We start from the raw sequence: 23,173 nt of genomic DNA on the forward strand, positions 1-23,173 counted from the left end.
TTAAAATAACCTTGAACAAAATGAGGCAGGAAGGAAAACAGAAAAACAATATGTAAAATCAGTCAATGTCAATGAATGATAGCTGGGCTTTCAATGGAGCCGTCAAGTCCCTTTAAGTGTCTTGCCCACTGCTGCCTGTAATTTTTTCAATGTTGATTGGTTGCGAGGTAGTCAGGTCCTTCAGAATACCATTAAGTGTCCCATTTAAATACAGAAATGAATTACCCCGTTGTCACCTTATAGCATGACCCGTATCTCCCACTATCCCTCCCCCCACCCCCACCTGCTAACATCTGGGGAGCTGTCGCAGAGCTTCCACTAATCATGTTTGAAATCCGATTATACTGCTTTCACACATTGGAAATGCAGAGAGGCAAGCGGACAGATAGCAAAGGAGCATGCCTCAGAAAATATCTATTACCCTATTAGAATGGGCACGAGCGAGAGCAGTAATTATTTGCAACCCGCGTCTGGAATGATGAATGGCACACTGGCATCGCTCAGCCCGACGCGCAGCTATCTGCGGCGCGCTGGAGGTCCCACGCCTATCTACACTCTCCGAGCCCCCCTCCATCTTCTGACTAGGAGTCTACTTTAGAGTCCAGGGGAGTGTTCGACTGAGTGATGACCTGCGAGTCTGTGTGTGTCTATGTGTGTTTGTGTGTGTGGGGAGAGGACGGGGGGGGGGGAATTCGATGTGTGTATTTGCCCTTTTTAGAAAAATTCCCCCTCTCAGACACTGACATGTTTTCTCCTCCCGGACTGCGGCGGAGCCGAGGTCGCACTCGAGGTGGAGACGGTGGCCGAGGACACTCCGGTTAATGAGGATATTGTTTGGTTGGCATTGATTAAAATGTTTCCCCAAGGCTGCCGCAATCATAGACTAATACGAAAAAAAAAGTAAAGTGCTTATGTGATTAAGAGATGCGTGATGATTCATGACAATAATTGTGCTGAGGGGGGAGATAACACTCATGACCTCATAAACGTGGGAGATATGGAAAAGTCAATCCGTGATTTCATTACGGACAAATCAGGGGCAAACCCAACCGCTCTCCACAGATACAGATCAGGGGACAGCTGCTGGTGATGCGGCTGATAATTTGTATACGAATGTGCAGCCCCCTGAAAGTGTATTTTGGCCTGTTTGAGATGAGCATGTATTTGTCTTTGACCCGCCGACAACGGTGAGTAATGGTACCATTAAAAGCACATACCTGCAGGAGTCCCTATAGTAAATGAGTGTCAGTGGCTAACGACGGTGTTTTGCAAAGCCATGAAATCATTAACGGCCACAGGTTTAATTTGGGCCCAGCAGACAGTAACTACACACAACTGGTGGTATTAACTTTTAATCTGCACCCGCATACAATAAAATACCAGCATTCCCTGAGATCATCTTCTTTGCTGCTCATTTAGAAACGGCCACTTGTGGCCATTTGCTTAAGTGTGATACAGGGGTATAAAAAAAAAAGTAAAATGAAGAGACACACATTAGTCTTTATAAAAACAAACACTATTATTGCTTTCGGGGGGCGTTCATTAAGACGCCACCAGGCTAATGATCCAAGATCTTGCGGCAATGATCATTAACGTATGCGCATAATGGCTCACTTCTACTCTACGGAGTGGGTCCGGATAGAGAGCAGCACACTGAGCAGAGAAAAGTACAGATGCACCGATTGATCAGCTGATTTGGATCTGGCACGACCGAGGACCGGCTGATCAGTCTCCGACATCACAGACTCCCTGCGGGTCGAATTTATGTGCATGAGCCACGCGAAGATTAGCGTCACGCACACAGCGGCAGAAGCCCCAGCTATTGTCACAGCCACGAGCGAGCGACTCGACATACCGATTCATAAATAGGCTGGTGTAAATAAATAGGCAAACAAATACGTGAATGTAGATACAAAAGTGGTTGACGCTGTATAAAAAGCATACATACACAGTATGGAATCATTTCTCCGATTCCTCCGATACTTTAATATAACTAACACATGGTGTTCCCCATATATAAAGAGATGATAGAATTTTCCATTAAAAAGAAGCTAGAAAAATTGTGTGCTGTCAATTACACCTCTTCAAAAGAAAGAAAATGTCTGCAGGTCAGACATAAAAGAAAATGCAATCGGTGTGTCTGTGTGTGCGCGCGCGTGTGTGTGTGTGTGTGTGTGTGTGTGTGTGTGTAGCGTCACCCCCGCAGGTTTAAAGCAACAGATATTATCTAATTCCGCAGCATCACATAATCCACTGAAGTCAGAAACCGCTACAATAACCCGTCCTTTGGAGCTTCTTTTCATTTCCTGGTTACAAGGCGGACAGAAAGGACATGGGCAGTGTTGTTTTTTTTGTGCACTTCCTCTGATCCACGGCCAACCACAACGTTGACACATGAGCACGCGGCCGTTCTAACTAATTGCAGATGACTGCGCAGCGCGTCCAGCGGAACGGTGCAGATGCTTCCCGTCTTCCACAGCGCTGGGAGAGAGGTGTGTCCCCTTTTGGATGATATGGCAATAACCCCACAATCAGAAGGCCCGCTCACTAAATATCACCTTTACGAGGAGCCATTTTGCATCTGCTCTTGCTACCCACTGACCGTGTAGAGTATATGTTTGTGCTCCTGGTAAATTGACACATTAAGTTTTAATTAGCGAGCATCCATCCAGTCTCCCGGAACACCTGCTACAATTTAGGGAACTAGTCATCTGTAAATGTGCAGTGTGCCTAATAAGCGTAAATTATTTGATGCGAGGGGAGAATTGATCATTCCACCTTTGGGCAGCGGTAACATCAGTCAACAAACAAGTCCGATGTCGTGGAGGCGACTACGGCGTGTTCACCTGCTTGCTGGAGTGCACGGAAGGTGTCAGGCTGACTTGGGCCACCCATTGCTGCAGAGTGGTGGCGTCGCTGGCCTTGATCAGCAACGGCGACGCGGCGGACGCAGAGTGCTGAATGGTCCTGGCGGCGTAAACGACCCCGTCGGCCTCTATCCGGAAGTCAGTCGGGTTACTGCATTCGAACCGCACCAGGCCCCCTCGGCCGCAGTCCACGAACCTCACTGCGAGAGACAGAGACGGGGGGAAAATAAATAAATTAGCCCCAAAGTGAGGGAGAAACCCGGAGGTAAAACCAGCGATGGAGACAAAGGAGGCGGAAGACAGACAGCCAGCCAGACACAGAGGGTCCACAAAGGTTTTCTGATTTTCCTTCTCGCTCATGCATTATTCACCTCAAGCTGTGCCCCAAAGGTATTGCTCAAAACAGGTGCAGTGGAGGAGAGAGTTGGAGGGGGAGAAAAGTAAAGAAGATGGAAAAAAAAGGGGGGAGTGTGCCCCTTAAGGTCTATTAAATGAGAACTCGAAAACCCTAAACATCACATTAAAACCCCGAAGCCTAAATTAAACTAAGTCTAAACGCCCCCACTGCATTTGCGCTCGAGAAAATACATCTAGCGCGTATCGACATGTTTCCAGGATCCCGCTGGATGAGTCTCATTTTATTTTCAGCTGAGGCCATCACATGCTAGCTTTGTCCCCCCATGACATACAGGGTTGCCTTCCGTGGATGACTGCCGATCCTCAGCTCCTCGAGAGACAGAAGTAAGCGTGTCTGATGTTTATTTCATCAGTGTTTCACACACACAAAAAAACAACACAGAAACTCACACATGCAAACATACACTGCAGACAGGTGGCTCATGGGGTCTCGAGTCCCGCCGATGCCTCAGTGGCACAACACCGGTTCACGTTTCAAGTGAGTGACAGTACAGCAAAGCCTATGTAGCTCCTATGTGTACACACACACACACACACACACACACACACACACACACACACACCTCTCAACACCTAAGAGCATCATTGTCTGATCCTTTTGTGCTTTTGTGTGGATGTTTCTCTGAAACCAACCCCACGACCCCCCCTCCTGTTTAGGGCACACAAAACGGCAGAAAGGAAAAGATGGAAGAAGAAAAAAAAAAATCCCCCTCCGGCCACAGAGATCACAATGTTACCATATATCGCTTGTGTGAAGGCTCTGCTGGTGCCGCTTTGAATTATTAAAAAGGAGATGTGGAATTACTTAACAAAAGCCTTGAAGGAGGGTGCCTAATCTTCCTTTGTGCCGCTACCTTGGAGACCCACAGATGTCTCCAGAGTATCGTGTGCACTCGGAGGCGCGTCGAGTTCCTCTGGGCTCGGGGGGGTGGATCCCTTCATGGTCCAAAGGAAGTTATACGTTTAGCCCCCGGACGCAATTTAATAATCGTCACACAAACACATGCAATCAATTGTCCTGGCGTGCGCCACTCGCTTTGAGAGGACATGAGTGATTCCGTAGTGACAGGACACAACGTGGTGAGTTTGCCGTCAGTTCAGTGGGAGTCTTTACTTTAGGCTTCGCTGTCGTTTATTGTCCGTCGTACTTGTTTCTCTCCTCTCGATATCTGCGTTTCACCGAGGGCGGGACTCTGAAGTCCGCTAACTTGTTTTCGCAGATGACGGCACACTTGTAATGCACAACGGATGGGAGTATGTTGAATTGTATTAAATCTTCGAGGTGGCTCACGTAAATGTGTGGAGCCTTCTGCATCATAGCCCGTGGTCAGATTTTTTAAAGCACTTTCTAAATAGCGAGGCACAGTTCGCCGACAGGTGATTTGTAATCGAATCATGACTACAGGGAAGATTCAGACCTCAACGGCCGACTAACATTAGACGGCTGAATTCAGCGCCTGTAGCTCGTAACAGCAGTCAGGGCCAATGTTTTCAGGTAGATACTCCAGGTGCCAGATATACCCGTGTTCTCAGTGAGCGTCTAAAGGAACAATGGCTGAAACCACCGGCGCAGAAGGACAATGTTCTTTTAAAAAGCACGTTCTTTTGTATTTTTTTTTTCATGTAAGTTTTGGAATGTGGGAGATAGAATGCAAATAAGAAAGAGACGGAGAAAGAATCAAAAGTAGAAACTTTGTCATGCAGTGGAGCCGCAACGTTTCAAGCCCAGATGAATGGAAATGGTCTTATTATACTTCATCAAAACCGAAACAAGGAGAACAAATCGTTCTTCAAGGCACATGAGCTGCACTCCATTACGGCTTTTGCTGAAATATTTTAAACACTGACGAAACAAGAACACTTTAATTGCGAAAGTTTGCAAACTGAAGAACTGTCCTGAAGAACTGCGTCTAAATAACAGCACAGCGAGGCGAAACGCCGTTGGCGGTGGAACGGCGGTGGAACGGCGTTGGAACGGCGTTGGAACGGCGTTGGCGGTAGACTGGCGGTTAATGAAGATTGAAAGACGATCATGACGAGATCTTTCCTCCGTACTGGAATACACTTGATATTGACCATCTCCTTTCTGGCTGCTTTTACTTAATTACCCCTGACCAATTAGCTCTTCTTTTTTCTCCTCTTTGAACCCGAAACAGCTTACATCAGATAGATGACCTTCTTTCTCTGGAGGTTTTCCCCCAAAGCCAGCCGCCTGTAAACTCAAAGCCTTGAGGCAATCACCAGCCAGCCAAAGTCAGCAGATCCTCAGACAGAGGGAGAATACAGAGTAAGGGGCTGTCAAGATAACTCACAATGCAGCAGGAGACAGTCCATAGCCGGGTAATATCTTACTCCCATGGCTCCGACTGAGGCGGTGATGCCATATAAGGGCATACAGCAGGTGGAAGTAGAGCCAAAAACAATTAGTCAATTTATCGATAATTAAATACAATAAAGATATTTGGATTATGGACTATTGGTCAGATAATACGACAAATTAAAATTGTTTTAAATAAATGCATAGATATTGCATAGAGTTGCCTTCAGGTAAAGCTGCCTGCAGGTTTGATATCGAGGGTTCGAAAAGGAGCGGCTCAATGTTTTGGGTTATTTCGTCTTTGGGCATTCCAGTCATCCGTGCTCCACTAAGTAGGAACAGGACATAATGCAACACTGACTCTTATCTTACAGACAATAATTCAGAGATACACCACATATGTCTATCTGGCTTAGCCGGTTTGATTTATATATTTTACGACAAAACAAGTATGCCTTTAACCAACTGCTTATCAGCACAACCATCACTAAATGCATTTTAGTGCCCAACACAAGATTGGCTTCATTGAAGCCGCAGCCCATGTGCAAGCATTTTCTGTCCTCATGGCACTTTTGACTGCTCATTCTTTTCTTTCGTGAAAAAAGCGTGTGTTGCGGTGAACTTGACAGCAGCGCTCCCCCTTGTGAGTTATTGCAGCCCAAGAGCTGAGCTCCGGCTCTTTAACATTGTCTGAAATTTTGGCCACCAGGACACCTCTGAGAGGCCTCTTCTGTGGCCGGGCCCCCACGGCAATCGCTGCACAAACTCCCAGCAGGCACGGCCGTTCCAAATGATAATGAATGAGCGTGTCCAGCATGTGTCTATTCATTTATCAGACGCGCTCTGGTGGCTTATAAAAACCACAGGCATGTGTTGTGTGGCACTAGCTGCTGCAACTTATCCATATATCTAGACGTATTGGATCACCAAGGTGCAGGGCGAGGGGAGCTCCTGGTTGCCACGCCCTAACAGACATGTCGTCATGAGCGCAATGATAATGGCCTTTGGTTTGGGTAGAAATGCCGATGCAGCAGCGGGGGCCTCGGGGTTGGGGGGTTAAAAAAAAAAAAAAAGAGGGGGGAGGGTTAGGGGAGAGAAGAAAAAACGGGCCTGTCAGCAGAAAGGCCTGTCCAACTAATACCCTGCACCGGGGCCCGAAATTACCTCCGATTCAATGGTTCTATTCACAGCTTAGAAGCCCGATTTCGCCCCCCCCCCTCCACCTCTACTGACAAGCAACACAAAACCCCCGGCTAACCTCTCCGTAGTGCCAGAGCGCCTCTCTATTGTCTGTTCTGTCACGTGATAACTCTAACTCAGACAGACACAAATAGTTAGATAGAGAAAGGGAGGGAGAGAGAGAGAGAGGCAGCGAGCCCGAGAGAGAGAGAGAAAGAGAGAGATACATTTGATTTCAAACATGGAATGTGGGCTACGATACGGCGCCGAGGCAAAAGAAAAGAAAACGTTCCACAATCTCAGCTTTTCACGCCTGCCCGGCAAATATATACGCTGGCTGCAAGTGAACGGGGCTGAAAGTCCCTCTAATGTGCTGTGAATGTGACGAGACAGAAACCACTCCTGTGAGATCATCCCAATAAACCGTCACTCATTGCCGGGAAGTGAGGTGACTGGCAGCTGAGAAATACCCGGCATAGGTGTTTCATCAGTGGCCGAGGATAAATGCCGACCCAGGCAAATACCCCAGTGGCAGTTCAACCCCGGCAAACGGTACAACACCCCCTGACCAATTGCATTATTCGCAAATGAATGTGAGCAGGTTTAGCGCGGTGGCCTGCACTGGCGACGAGACAATGCAATATGAAGCGGAGGCTCGAGTTGAATGTGCTGCGCGAGACACCCGTGCCAGCGCCGCTGTTTATAAGATCCGGTTAAGCCCCGGTGGAGCTCGCACTCTGGTACCTCAATAACAAGTGCTGTGATATGAAATTCTAATCCAGTCCCAAATTAGGGAGAACATGCCAAATTAAGGTCAGCATTGTATTCACAGCGTACAGTCTTTGTGCCCGACCACAAAAACATCCTTCACAGCGTATTCTGTAATTGCCCAATTATTGAACACATTTTTTACTCTTTAATTCGTATAAAATATAACTGCTTTGCTATGCCTAATTGTGCATTCATATGTTATTATCTTTCTCGAACTGTACTTTTTTTTTTCTAATGCTATTATTATGAATTTCTATTCTACAGCTTTAAAGGCAACTTATTACATCCAATCCTTCACAATTAGGGATATTTCCAAGTGGATGCTTAAAAAACACTTCAAAAGTAAGTCTGCCCCCCGGAAAATGACTGTATTGTCTCTGATCTGATGCCATAATAAAGATGAATGTATAATAATATGTAGAAGCTATACACATTTAAATTAATGATAAAGAAAAACACTATTACCAATATAGTGCTACGTGGGTAACCTATTTCCAGACACCGAAAGTCAGCATAGCACGGGTTCCCACGACCAAATACCAATGGGATTTTTCCATAGGATTCTTACTGCAGAAAATAAGCTTTGTGGCAAACACGAGATAATCTTAAGAAAATGAACCCCGCTGTTACGATTTTTGAAGCCCGTACACAATCAGCTGGAGTAATGAGCCGACACTGGACTATCAAAGGAAGTGCGCCGCGGTAACATGAGCGCCGGTGTGCACGACGTCAGCGACACGCAAAAGCTTGAAAATATGAATACGAGTGCTATTCGCTGATGTATTTTATTAAACAAACGTGAAATTATCTTCGGCTTGTGTTGGCAGGGGACCTTTTTGTCTGTCATCTAATCAAAAAAATTAAATGAAAAAAAAAACAAAAAAAAAACAGATTTCGAGAAGAGGGACCGCAACAGCAAAACATTTTCCCGGGTTTCAGGACCGATTCCAGCAGCGCTCTATTGTGTCAAGAATGAAGTCAATAAACGTTGGGCTGTGAAGACATCATCAATCTCTTTTTTAATAAAACAGCCGGCGCCGGCAGAGGGGCAACCGTGGTGCTTGAGGTGACGCTGTGTTGCGCTGCTGACTCGAGATGCGTCTAAAATATCCGCGTATTCCACCGAGATGAGACGCAGGGACGAGACAAAGATATTTTGTCCGTTTTCAGAAAATAGGGTATTCTTGAGAGGAAGTAAACAGTTTGTAGCTAAAGCTTGGATCTGGGAATGACGATACTGCCTTTTGCCAGCCTAAGCCCTTGAAGACGTTTTACAAATGCGCCGCACTTCAAACACGCTAAGCATTCCATGCATTTATAGCTTGGCCTAAAATATGTAAAGAGATTTGCATGAAGGAAAAAAAAAACATGCAGTGTTTGTACTCAGTTCAGTGTCTCTCGCAATTAAGAAAACTAAAGAAGGATTGCACCAGAGCAGAAACACATTCAATAAGCGGCTGGCTCGCTTTCCTGGCGTGATTGCAGTGACCAATCCCCCCCCTCCAACACTTGGTTTATATAGTTTATGCATATTGCTGGAGCTACTTTTCCTCCATAAAAACAATCCCCCAATTAGAGAACTTAGAAGAGGCCCTCGAAACGACGTACCGATACTACATTCCCTCATCACACACACCCGCACCGGTAACCACACACACACTAGAGCAGCACAAGAGTGTATGAGCGGGTACAGCCGGGGCATTTTCAAGTTTCCTTGATGAAGAAAAGTGGCTGAGAAAAAAAAAAGAAAAAGAAAGTAAAAGCTGGCTGTGACATTCAGAAAGCGCCAAATACAGGTTTCACTGTGCAGAAAAAAAGATGGGTTGTTGGGCTCTTTTGAATAAGTAATATTTGCCCTTTTGAAATTTACCAATCTGGATGAGTTGATAGTGGGAGGGTGGGAAATGACATCACAATTATTTGCCGGCCTTTGTTGTGTAAATTAAATGATTCTGTGTTTTTCCAGCACAATGACAGCCAAGCATTGTGTGGATTACTGTGTCACTGAAGCCAAGAGCTGATAAGGCTAAGCTACATCCTTCTGCACTTATCAGCACACAGCTACTGGGATTGTGCTCCGCGAGTTATTGAGACGAGCGGCTTGATACTTAGGCTTTAGTGTGGCATTAAACTGACCACATTACCAGGATGTCAAACCCCGCTCACAGTGTCTTTAGGGTGAGCTCTGCCGAATGCTTGCAGCTCCTTATGAAACAGGTCACATGAGTATGCTGGAGGCGGGTCAAACTGCTGAAATGACGAAAGCCGACGCTGTACACATCGACAAAAAAATCTGCCTCACAGAGTCCGTTCTCTTTCGAGTTCAAAGGACAATAATTCTAGGACTCTTCTGTCCAATTACTGTAGACTGTGATGGGACAAAGTGTTCGGTAAATGTGACCATATATAACGCCTCCCGTCTCTAAATCACTGAAGGCCTTTCTGTCTACCAACGCCTCGTTGGCAGAACCGCTCAGAAGTAAATCACAGTTCTATTAAAATTAGGTGTTGAACTTCATGACCACAACAGCTATTCTCTGACCGCCTTCTGTCCTCCCAGAAAAAGGTCACGGGTTTTTAATTGCTCTCTATTCCCTAATTCACCTGATAACTGCTGGCATTGGTCGCTTTGTTCAATCTACAAAATGCGTTCATGATTAACGGAGGGATGGAGAAAGGGACGGAGAACAAAAGCAGGTCGGGGTTTTAAATAAAGCGATGTGTGTTGGCTGGAGGTTGGAGGCGGGTTGAGACGCCTTTTAGAAATCAGTGAGAGAACAATCAGCTGTTTAAAGTTGGCCACGGGCATGTTTTTGTTTTGTTTTTAATAGGGCTGGGCAAGTTAACATCAATAATTACTTGACCATGCATTAACTGCATTTCTCATTGCATTGGGAGTGTCTTATCACGGCCACAGCGGTGTTGCCGACTTGATGTCAAAGCACGTATTGATATGTAGTTTCTGTGCTCAACGAGCAGCGGGTGCTGCCACGAGTCGCTCTGCCTCACAAGGCGCTCACAGGTGGTCAGTCTCACAGGAGTCTCACTGCAGTCTCCGCGTCCAGATTGAAAATTAACGGGCTTGGGCAAAGCTCTTGGTACACTATGGCAGAGCGCTTCAAGTCAGTATCACTTCTGGATATTTACTCTTCTCTCAAAGAGGAGAACTTTCCTCACGGAGGCATGCTCAGAAGATGTTCAGTGCACTTGTTCAAGCCAACGCAGACTGGACTTTTCTCACTTAAAGAACGTATTGCTTTTGTATAAAGTTAATCCATTGCTGGTCTTTAACATACCTCTTTAAAAAAGGTAAGCAACGAAGTGAACACGGACAAGAGAAGGAGTGGCTTGTCCCTCACAGGGACCCTTACTGCTGAACACACTGTTTATGTTGTTTAGTGATGAAATACAAATGTTTCTCCTGGTACCTAGTCAAAAAAAGAGAACAGATTTATATACTACATATGTATGTATGTTAAATTGCTGTTGCTCCGAGAGTGCCCGTTCTATTGTTCTGATAAATTACTTCAAAATAAAAGTGCGCAATACCCCAGTTTTCACGTCATTTTTGAATTTGGCACATAATGTGATTATTTGCGATTAATCGCAGAAGACTCATGCGATTAGTCAGTTACATTTTTTCAACTTTGCCCAGCCCTAGTTTTTTATGCTTCCTGTGTCACGGAGATCCCTCTCTGGTGACCACACGCCACAGTAGTACGCATGTCAGGGGACACCGTGCATCCATCGCCGCCTCACCACAATGCGGATGTTTCCGGGCTCAGGAGGCAGGCACTCGGAGCCGGACAGGAAGCGAACTCGTGCCTCAGGCTCGCATTGGGTGAGAAATAAGCATGAATATAAAAACATCAGAAATTGATCGCTTTCATTTATTATGCATCGACTGAGATCCAAGCAATGATGCTACTTAAAAGAAAATAGCTCGAGTGTTCTGGCACCGTCAGATCCCACAAAAACATGGATTATTTTTTATGCCCATTTCATCATTCTTCTGCATAGATGTACAGGGAAGAATTTGCTTGAATTAGAGGAAGGAATTGGTGGTTTATATTTGTTAGCTAATGTTCAAAAGAAGTTTAAAAAAGGGCAGCAGTCAATGGCTAGCTTAGCCAATCATTATGAACCCCCTCCCCGCTGCCTGCGGCTCCAAGCTGAGCTAATATTTTGTGAAGAAGCTCGTGACAAGGGCCGGGCACTAAAACTGCCTCAGTGCAACCTGTAATGTGACATTATTAGTTCCTTTTGATCTGGAAAGCGCGGCCTCGGAGCTATTTAGTTCTTCCCCTTGATCATTCCCATCAAAATACCCTCATAAAAATCAAAGAGACAAAGAAGGAGGCAGTGACCAGTGATGAGGTAACCTCTGCTGGCATGTTCGCTGGGCCTTGTAAGACTTTTTCTTTTCTTTAAATTACAGCAGCAGAGAGTGTCTTGTATTGAATTTGCTGCAGAGAGAAGAGACACAAATATATTGTCTGCCCAGAACAGTAGCAATCATTGTTCCGCAGGGACAATCATTATCCTGGGCTCTCGTTGGGAGGGGAAACTGAAGAGGTGACTTACGCAATGATGTCAATGTGGCCCGCTGCTTTCACCAAGTGGAAAAGTAACCGTATTAAAACCACACATTGTTGTTAGGGTCTAGGCTCCGGCTTTACTGTCTCCAGCTGTAGTAAATATTGTCTGTCATATGCCAGAGCTACAGCGGTGCGCTGGCACAGGATCGCTACCGTTCTGACTCAGTCAGAAGTGCGTGTTTATGGAAATCACATCAACAAACCAAGGACGGCACTCACTCATTTCTAAAAGAGAGTAAACTGTTATCACTGCGGAAAGCGCACTGTTGGTGCCTCTGTGGCCGAAGACGCCGGGTGCCAGACAGAAAATGCCCGTTTGTGTGAAAAAAAGTTGCATGTTCCAACAAAAGGGTGGAAACATATTGTGTCAATCAAATCCTGAACACTCGCACATTTGCCATTGCTGCAATCAACGAGCGGCAAATGGAAGCTGTGTTTAAGCCACGGCTGAGGGATGAATTGCTGAGTGGTTGGAAAAGCCTGAACAGCTTTTTGATTCTTTTTAAACGTGTTACCAGTTCTCTGAGAAGCAGAACATTTTTGAAATTAAAATAAAGAATATATAAAGCTGGTTTTGTTTTAGTTTTACACTAATGGTTCTAAAAAAACAAAACACAATTAAGAAACAAAAGTTTGATCCGATTTCACATCGGATATGTTCCGAGACGGTTAGAAGACAGGCGCCGGGGCCGCCGCTGGGAGAAAACAAAGCGCCGTCAACTAAACGGTTCATTAAAACTTTGATTCGGTGGGGGTAAAGGTTGTGCAAATGAATGTTCAGGAAGTCAAAAGACATTTCCCAGGAGATGGACCGGCGAGGAAGCTATTTGTACGTTATCAATTTTAATAAAATAAAAAATAAAAAACAGATGCACGTTGGGGTGTGATTAAATTCCGACACATTGTCTAACCTCCTGTGTCATTACTCGACACAGAGTGCATTTAGTACGGACTGGAGGCCGGTTCATCGACCGTACATAATAACCGCCATGCGTGACGTGGGCAGACGCAACACGCACAGCAGCATGTGGTCCATTCGCATCCTAAAAAGTCTCCGTCTGCTTTCTGTACACTGATACATGTGACCATTTAAAAACACATTTAAACGTTCATTACATGGTGCCACACAAATGACCAGCTTGGACAAACACAATGGCAAGGGCATTGTGATATTGTGATAGTCGAGGCAGAGGCAACGACAGGGTATTTTGAATAATATTCCAGTTTGCATGATTCGTTTCGTGAGTCATATTCACACATGCGCGGGTGACCGGAAGTCAAGGCTGCTCATTGCCACGGGTGTAAAATAACATCCTGCGTATTATTAGAACTGTATTCCGAATGTACATGGCAAAAAGGAATACATTTTGTTGTTTTTGCTTTGCTGCACTTGTTTAAAAAGGCACAGTATTTAACATTCTGAACATTGTATAGACGCAAACAACTGTTACCTATGCAGCAATATAGTGAATAAGTGAATATAGTGAATGATGTCCACCTGAGCAGAGAGTGAATCGGCCGCGAGCGCCTTTCAGTGCACGTTCATAGATGCGAGCGCGCTGAGAGTTTGTTTATCTTCCGGAAAAGGGTCATGTGATCAGGGAAGGACCCGTCATGACTGCTACTTGATTGGGTCGGAGCAAACGCAGGCGTCTATGACTGCGTCATCGTTTCCAACTTCTCAGTTTACGCTCGGCTACGCTAGGACAAATCCACGGCCTTTCTAGACCCCTCCGATTTTTCGGTGCTTTAAAACTCTGGCGTGGTGCGGTCGCTCTGTGTGAAAGTAGCAAAAGATATGCGTGTTCGTTTTGTAGCTCCGTCACAGCAAACTAAAGACTCAAAGTCACGACTATTTGCTGTCCTGGCTCCTCAATGGTGGAATGAGCTCCCCATTGACATCAATACAGCAGAGAGTGTCTACACCTTCCGCCTGAAACTAAAAACACATATTTTTCGACTTTACCTTGAAAGTAGCATTGTAACACCGTAGTAGCACTTACTTATAACACTTTGTATTTCGACTTTCTTGATTCTTGGTTCTGAGTTTGCACTCATGGTTGAATACACTTATTGTTGGCTTTGGATAAAAGAGTCAGTTAAATGAAATGTAATTCAATGTCAACAAGGAAATGTAGTCATGTGGACACGACCTGAGAGGAAAAACAAAGTGCTCCCAATCTCAGATCTTGAACCTTAAATTTTTCTTTTAAGAAAAAAAAAAAAGGTAAACTCTAATGTTTCCGATTCATGCTGGTATGTTGAGTTTGATGACAAAGGCGAATTTATAGAACCCTCCCACTACGCTCAACCGGAGGTGAGATCTCATCTGCTTAAACACACACTGGCAGCATAGGGTTGATATGCCTTTATGCAAATTCAATTTCAGCCATTTCCTTAGCAATAATGACTCAATACCAATTAACAAGAAGGTGAATGCCGTGAGAAAGACAAGGCTTCCTCTTTACCTTCGTAGGGAATAATACTTGCGCCTTCTTTGCATAGCTCTGTTGTCAATCAAATCCATGCAAATGACTAGCTCAGGTAAAGACTGATACGGTCCACTGAATCCAATTACAAACCCAACCACACACACAAACATACAATTTCTGTCCACTCCCCCCCCCCCTCCCACCCCTTTCTTTTTTAACATCTGCACACACACACGTACGTACATGCATATACAGTTTCCCTTTATCCTTTTGTCTAGTCAAAGCAGAAAGGCACGGCAATTTGAGCAATGTTCAAAAAGCGAGGGATTTTATCAAACACCAGGAGTGGCCTTAACAAGAAAAGACGTGGCGGGATGAGATGAACTCACCTTCAGCATGAGATGTAAAATAAAAGCTGTCGGAAGAGAGAAAAAAAAGGGGGGATCTGGGACCAGTTCTGGGGGCCATTATGTCATGTGTAGCACAGTCACGGGTTCATGCTGAGTTTTTGAGAACAAAGCTAATGGAATTCCTGCTTCCTTGCCTTTTCCTTTAGAGGAGTTGGGGTGCGGGGGGGAAACAAAGCGGGCAGACAAAGGAAGATGAGGCTGACAGCCTCTGGAGAGGACCATTATACTGTAAGAAGGGGTTGTTTCTGCGTCTCTCCGAGTAAAGTAAAATGACTCACGAGGTTATTTGCACACACATAAAATAAAAAAAAGGTACATATTCATAGATTTAAAAAAAATAATATTCTGAAGAGGCCTGCCCACGGATATGCGGATGCTTTCCTATTGAGTCATTGCGGTGAGCAGATCATTACAGTTACCAACCCCATATCCTTACACACATGCCCCACATCACGAGACACTTCAAAAAATAAATTCTCTCTCCCAACCCCATCATGAGGCCAAAACAAACCCCATGGCTGTGGCGTCACTGGATTTAGAAACATGCCTCCTCTGAAAAGGTTGAGGAGAACAGAAAAATTTAAAAAAAAGAAAAACCCATTCGCAAAACAATGAGTGCAAAAAGAAGAAAGAAGAAAAAAAAGCTTCTTCAAAGAGAGGGATTAGGGCGGCTGCCAATACACTGGCTGTGCGCATTTGCCACTGCGTGTTTGAATCAATATGTTTCATATTCCGCCTGAAACACAATTAGCCTGCGCGTAAAGGAAAGACGAAAAATACACAGAGGCGAGATTGACGACGGGGCTCCGATGTTCCCCTCGAAAGCCTTCACGTTCAAACACATACGTTGGTCTTTCAGACGCATGACAGCTTGTTCTGTGCCGCTCCAGGAAAGTGTGCGCGTTGTACGTCGGCGTCTCAGCGCGACGCCAAAGCGTATCCCCCTTTGTACTACGGCGATATCGAGCTGCGGCCGAGGCGCCGCTAAACTACTTTGACCTGCTTGACCCCACGCACACGCGCACGGAGCTACGCACACGCGCACGGAGCTGGCGCTTAAAGGAAAATTGACTGGGCGGAATGGGAGAAACATTTTAAATAAATAAAAAGGAGAGCAGGCAGGTTCTTCTGTGAATGGATGGTGGTATAAATTCCAACCGTGCAAAGCAAAACCATGACTCTCTCAAGGCTGAATGAGTCATATTTTCAAATTGATAGCAAACACATACTTCCAGTTAGACAAATAAATCAATGTTGGTGCTTTTTTTTTCCTCTTCAAATGCGGCCTGTTTGAAGACTATGAGGGGGAGAGTTGTTCTTCGGAATTGGATAGAAAGTTGGTAGGTTGCATGATACACACATCTCCGGCACGATCCAAAGATTTTATTGATTTTATTTTTTGGATTTGATGATTTAATGATAAGTTCAGCCTCCGATGCTCAATGCGGCAATCAATTTATAAGAGACGCATCTTTTCATTAGGGCTGCTCACTTTCATACGCGTGACTTTCTTCTTTTTTTTTGTATTTGTGAGCAGAAGCAAATTAAAAAACACTCCAACCCGAGCAACTCGCGAATTGCACGGCGATTGAGTAGCATTTAAAACGACACAAACTAATTCGGAAAAGTTCCCCATTAAAATATGCCTCGACTGAAAAAAAAATATTGAATAAAAATACACGTCTGCGAGATAAAATATGGATTACATTTTTTTTTTCTCCCACATGAACACGAGCCCCACACCTCTCATGTGAGCAACATGTGCTTTACGCATTGCAAATCCAAATGCATGTAACAGTTGCCCGGTGCTCATGCGACATCAGGTGTGAACAATTAGTCTTGGCATGAGTCCAGCAGAAGGGGAAGCGTCTCCTCTCAAAAGCCATATCTGTGTTAAGGGAACAGGAGAGCGTTACCATGTGGGGCGCACGGCTGTGTGACTGGACTCTGAGAGGAGAGCCCGCTTACTCCCATGTAATCAGCTGAACCGAGTGGGTTCAGAGACGGATCTGTGCAGCTGTGCTTTATTACAGACACAATGAGTCCCAGATTAGGGGGAACTGGTACTGGCGAGGGAGGGGAGAGAGAGGAATCGCGAGAAGGGGAGGAGGAGGAGGAGGAGGATGGGTGGGAGGGGGGGAGGGACGACTGCAAACACATCTGTCCCCGGTTTGTCTGCAGTTATAACACCAAACCACAAGCACAGCCATGTACAAATCTGTCTCCACTTGGAAAGGCCGCCTGCGGAAATGTTTTCCAGACCTTTGGGATGGGGTGGAATCGGGGGGGGGGGGATCCATCGCCTCGCAGTGATGGCGATGTTCGCCATGGGTCGCGCTAGCATCAACGCGTCGGCACAAACAAGCAGGTGGCACCAACGCCAATCAGCGTCTGGTGCGGTCTGTGTCTGTTGTGTCAAGGAAATAATCAGTGCTGTATTTATGGCGGCCCTTCGTTTAATAGCGAGTGACGTGGCGGTCCCTGCTGTTTCTTTGCTTTTGAAAGCAGCCTGATCCGTCATTAAGCATGGTGTAATTGTCGTCCAATTACACAACGCTTTCGGGCCAGGCCTGACGGTGCATCCATCTACGCTGTTGAGAAGTGGACTCCCCACCACCACACTTCAAAAAAAACGCCAGCCAGTCACAGGGCCTCCACCCGAGTCGCCCTCAGGGACCCCAGAGCGGGGCCGAGAAGCGAGGCGCCGCGTTTGGTGGGTGCCGTTCTGTCATTCTGCTTCAGAGGTACATCTCAAACACACAGTGCAGGTTCACAGCGTGCACCCACAGAGCAGCCAGCCTCACGTGGAAGACGTCCCACCACCATTAGAGCTTACTGGAAAGCCTCTCTATCCCCTTAGAAGAGCTTACGCATAAAGAGTGTTCAGACATCAAACCGCGCCATTGCACCCCGTTTGTCTCGCTTTCTTCCTTCTCACACACATACATACAAATAGAGACGAGACGGTTTTCCAACACTACTTAAAATTAATCCCACAATAAGATGCGTTTGAAAAGTGGCAGCGTGACACACAGGCGACGTTGCTTTGTTGCAGTTTACTTACCAACAAGAAAAGATACAGCTAACTTAATGATGAAACGCTATTCATTTATTTTTTTGAAGGACGTAAGTGGTTTCATCACTCACTGCAAAGGCTTCATTTTTCAGATTTAGTTACGAGGCTGCTATAGGTCTCTCTTGCCCTCCCCTCCGCGTACACACTCATAAAATGTACTTTAACTGGAACAGTTACAACTCAAAGTTTGACTATGACTAGATTATGGGTGAAACTGCCTTCAGACGTCCGCTCTACGGGGCTGGAATTGATCCGATTTCTTTAAAGCGCATGAACAGACCAACAGGAGGACGGGGGTCGCGTCACATGATTCGTGAATTGTTTTTCTGACTTGCACTGCTTTTCATCTTCGCCTGTCCTCCCCACTTATCCACATGCCTCCGATTCACTGGAGTGGGTACAGGAATTAGGTTTCTTTTTTCTTTTCTTTTCTACGAGCTTAATCTCATTACTTTCATTGGCTGATGAAACCCTACGCTGAGAGCAAGCATATTATTTATTGCACAAAGTCGATCTGCACCAGGCGTCTGAGCATGCTCAGATGGATCCAGGGATTTAAACAAGCAGTCCAGGGGTGAGAACAATAATAATGATAATAACAACAACAACAACCGTAGCTTTTCTTTGTTCCCATCTTCTGCGATCAGGGTATAGCACAGCTGCTTATTAACCAATATGATCTCCTTGTCTACTCTATATCCTCTACGACCCCGCCGGACAGATCTGGCAATATACAAGGACGTGCAAGATGTACGGCCTAATAACTCACATTATATGAATTCAATAATTTGTGTCTGTAGCCCTGCATTGCTGGTTGATGGGCGCAGTAAAACAAACTTTAATATCCCAGTATGTTAGAGCTGTTAATGATCAGCGCTGAGAGCAGTTGGGCTGTAACTCACTGTCCACTACCGACGCAGACTTTAATTCTCATGTTAACACCATTTGTGGACATGGAAAAGGAAGTTCCTCCACAGCGCCCATAAACAACAATGATTTAACCAGGTTTATATATTTTTTCCGTCCACGCATACCAGTTCTGTGACGTCAGCGTTGAACTCGAAGATCCCCAAGAAGCTACCACCCTTGTCGGATTCACCTGCTTTGTTTCTCTCAGGAATGCCCAATCACTTGTGAAGGTTATTCCGTGGCACGGGATCCAGTGTGCAAGAGCAAGTTCTTACTTAGCGAAGGTCGGGGCATTTGGCGAGGCTGGCAGGCGCAGCGAAACATGGTGAGCGCGGCACGCTATGAGATCCAGCCAGCTGTGTCTGTGAATGCTGCAGAACCCTTTCAAGCCCCTTCGACATGTGGTTCGAATCAAGAACACCAGTCATGAGAAAACAAGCGATGTGTACATGCGTTTGCAAAATGCTGGATTCATCAGAAAATGCATTTTGATGTGTAGAAATGCTGACAGTGTACTTATGAGACCACGTAATTCAAAAGAAAATAATTCACTTTGCGAACTCTTTCAGTGTTTTGAGTTAAAGCTTTAACAGCATGTGACAGTGAGGTCAAACTGGAAGTGCATTTAAAATCATGGATTTGACTCCATAACGTAGTGCTGATTGTATCGAGAGACCTCTTTTGTTCAGGTGGGAAATATTCAAGAAAATCAAAGTGGTTTAAATTGAATACAGCGATCACAGCCACTTTTCATAAGCTGAAGAAATGGTTTACAAGACCATCCACCCTTAGACTACAAGCTGTTAAAAGCAGACAGAGACACGGTGACCAGCGGCTACTGGCCACACAGAGGTTAAAAAAAAATAAAGCTTCTTTTTTTAAATCATCGAGTTTGGACCATCATTTCTTCAGACGCGTTAATCTAAAGAACAACGCTCTACTGCGCAAACAACAACATATAAAGCAGAGAAAAGGTGTGACCAAAAAAAAATGTAATGACAATACTGTATACTGAGAGTATTGCCGTCCAGCTGTGTACTTTCCATTACTAAAGCGTGAAGAAGGGTGCTGTTGTATTCATTAACCCTGCACACACAGAAGGCAGGGGAAAACCAACACAGCACGTAGGTTCTTTTCTCGGGAACATGTTAGAAAACTAATGAGTCAATGATTGAAGGCCGCTGTCCCTTCGACACTGAACCTTGATTTGAAGCAGCTACTGTACACAGGTTCAAGCCACACGTAATCCACATCCGTCCACTTATATTAGGTCCTTTTTTACGTGCTACTAGGCCAGTTTGTCTCCACATCAATGAGAAAGGAAGACAGGTTTTTTTCCCCCCTTAATGGCCGACATACAAGCTTTCACCACGATAAACGGGGTCAGGTTATTTCGACCAGAGGCTTCGTATATTAACGCTGTTGGAATGGTGCAGTTGCATGATAACCAGTGTTCACCCGTTCGTACCCAAATCAGGCAGATCCCAGACACAGAGCAGGGTCAGAAAACTGAAATATGAAGCTTCTACAACCAAAAATGGTCAGTGGATACGCTGAGATACGGTCTGGGAAAGGGCGTTGTCCATGAACCTCAGCGTGTCGTTCAATCTTGTGTTACACACCTACCCCCCATCCTTTTGTGCACAGGGACAATAACAGTGTCCGGGTCGATGTGGGGAGGTGGGTAAGGGGGGGCGGGAGGGGGGGTATCCGGTTACCTTCCCAACCACTGTCATAACAACATATGGAGGACGCTTAGTACATGACAACAGGTTCATCTTCCCTGATCTTGCCTCAGGACTTTATTTCCTGTATGTGCGTTAATGTTTACTGCTCTGCAGTGTTGAATTGTTGCTCGTTCAGTTTGGATACATTGCGTGCTGCAAACTCACAATAAACAAATCAATGCACACTTACTCCAAATACATTGTGCGCGCGAGTGTGTGTGTAGGAAATAATCGTATCACCCCCCCCCCCCCTCCCCTCTCTCTTTCGTACGTTGATTTACATACTGTGGGCGTAGAGGGGTCAAAGATCAGCCCCATCTCGAATCCCTTTGAGTGAGGACTCACAATGGGCAGGAGCTGAATGCTTTTAGCCTAGCGGCAAAAGGGGAGAACGGCTCCTCCCTCGGTGCTGCCTTCCTCCATCGTTATGCCCGCACCTCCACCGCATCCTATTCTCAGAGTTTACCATTTGAAAAGGTTCTTGCAGCCGAAGCTGTAACCTGAAGCCGTCTCTAGCATATTAGTTTTCGCCTGAGAGTAAGGAGAGCTGTGGAGGAGAGGTAAGAATCTAAGGCGATGGGAGAAAGAAAGAAAGAAAGAAAGAAAGAACAAAACTTGTGAGACAAAGAGAAAGAGGAGGGGGTAAGAACCAGAGCTCCACTCGTAGCAGTCATAGTGTGTCCCAGACCATGGCGGAAAACGGCGGGGCTTCTTTCAGTTGTCACATTAAAAGACCCATCCGTCAGAAACAGAGTTCAGTGTGGTCCCCGCAGACTGGCAGAGAGGGGACACTTTCCACCGCGCTGGCCAGCACTCCTAAACCCGTGTAGTGTAAATAAGATTTACATTGGCACTCGTCATGCCCGGCATACAAACGAGGCCATAACATTCCACCGAACAGAAAACAATGAAATTAAAGACATGGGGGGGGGGGGGGTTGCATGCTAACCAAGCGTATCTAAGCAGAGAGTTTACTACCGTTTACCCTGAATAACTTTCAGAGCGTACACTGTTTAAAGTGTGTCGTTCATTGGGCATTAGTAGAAAGAGCATGGCTTTATGAGCGCATTCGATCAGAGTCCGACCCTGAAAAGTACAGTCGTTGTTTTTCCCGGTTGGGACTTGAGCCTCATAGAGAGAGAGGGGTGGTGGGTAAGTATGCAGGCGTCTGCCAAAATAACAGCAGATATCTTAACATGTCGACAGCTGGGATGCTAGCAGATATTGTGTTGCATCCCGAGCCGGAAGGTTTGGGCAAGATAGGGAATAACATGACAGCTGTAGCGACCCGGGATACCAGGAAGACCGGTAAGCACAAACATTTGCCTTTCTGCCCGACTGGAATCCACATTAGGAGGTCATCGGCATTACTACCCCCCCCCCTCAGATGTGTGCTGGTGGCAGCTGTGCTCGGGGGTTCACAGCCCAAACACAAACAAGAGATAGGGTGCCCAGAGATGGATGGGTGCTGCCATGCATGTACAGTAGGACACCGACACACCATCCATGACGGTTAAATGAAATCATCACTTCAGGACAGCCAGTTCAATGGAATCCAGCACACTTTTAAGTATATATACACTAAGAAAGAAGGGGAAGGGGATGAGAAAAACAAGGCGAGTGGTAACATGAGAGAGATCATTTGCGTCATAAATCAATCACAATAACATCACCAGGGCCATGTGATCTTACACCAAACACTGAAATCTTTGATGTTGCCCTTGCATATGTCCCACTCAATCAGGCTAAGGTCCTCCACTCAAGTAGACCAGTGGGAGCCGAGCTTTTTAGATCAATGCGACATATGGAACACACCAAACTGGGAGGGAGTGGCGCCCAGCAGTTGGATTTTAACACGGACGGACAGCTGGTGCCGTGAGCTATGACAGCGGAGAATTCGTATGGAATTCAATTCCCTTCTTTTACAGCGGTGGAATTGTGGGCAAATAGTGGATCTTCCCTGGTAAGAACATTAAAAGTTTTTGTTTTTTTTATGAGTCTCCTTGCACAGAGCACGCTTTAATGAGGGGCAATGTCCAGTCCGTGCTCCTCCTCTCTCTTAACTGCATGTTGCCTCAAAGCCCACCTTGGACCCTCCGCCACATTAGGGACATCTGGCTGCTCCATCTACAAACATGGCTCATAATGGGCCATTACAAAGTCCAGGGCCTGGGAAAATGCTTTCGATTTATAGTTCCAATGCAGCCAAACCCAGAATTCACTGTCTATCATGGCCACATTAGGTTATATGAGACAGGAGGCCCATCAGACCTAATAAGCCTTATCCTTTCCAGAGGATGGCCATTAACCCTCCCCATCCCCATCACCAGCCCAGACATCGGCTCCCGGTCTCCTAAATTAAACAAATGAATGGCGTCTTCAGTATTACAATCAAAGCATAGAATAACATGAAGCTCATTAAAGCCCGACTCCATCTACTCTCCAAGCAGAGCCCGGGAAGAACTCAATT

General features: G+C 45.7%; 1 protein-coding gene across 1 annotated transcript in view; it reads right to left on the reverse strand.

The window, feature by feature from the left end:
- Nucleotides 1-23,173, reverse strand: part of cdh2 (cadherin 2, type 1, N-cadherin (neuronal)) — a 58,761-nt gene that overhangs the window by 18,832 nt on the left and 16,756 nt on the right. The window contains exon 3 of the mRNA XM_068602378.1: nucleotides 2,847-3,067. Coding sequence (XP_068458479.1) covers nucleotides 2,847-3,067 — 221 coding nt within the window. The remainder of the gene's footprint in view (nucleotides 1-2,846; nucleotides 3,068-23,173) is intronic.

This window comes from Clinocottus analis, unplaced genomic scaffold (genome assembly GCF_023055335.1).
Source record: "Clinocottus analis isolate CAN_PGR_092001 unplaced genomic scaffold, fCliAna1.0.p SCAF_11, whole genome shotgun sequence".
NCBI lineage: Eukaryota > Metazoa > Chordata > Actinopteri > Perciformes > Cottidae > Clinocottus > Clinocottus analis.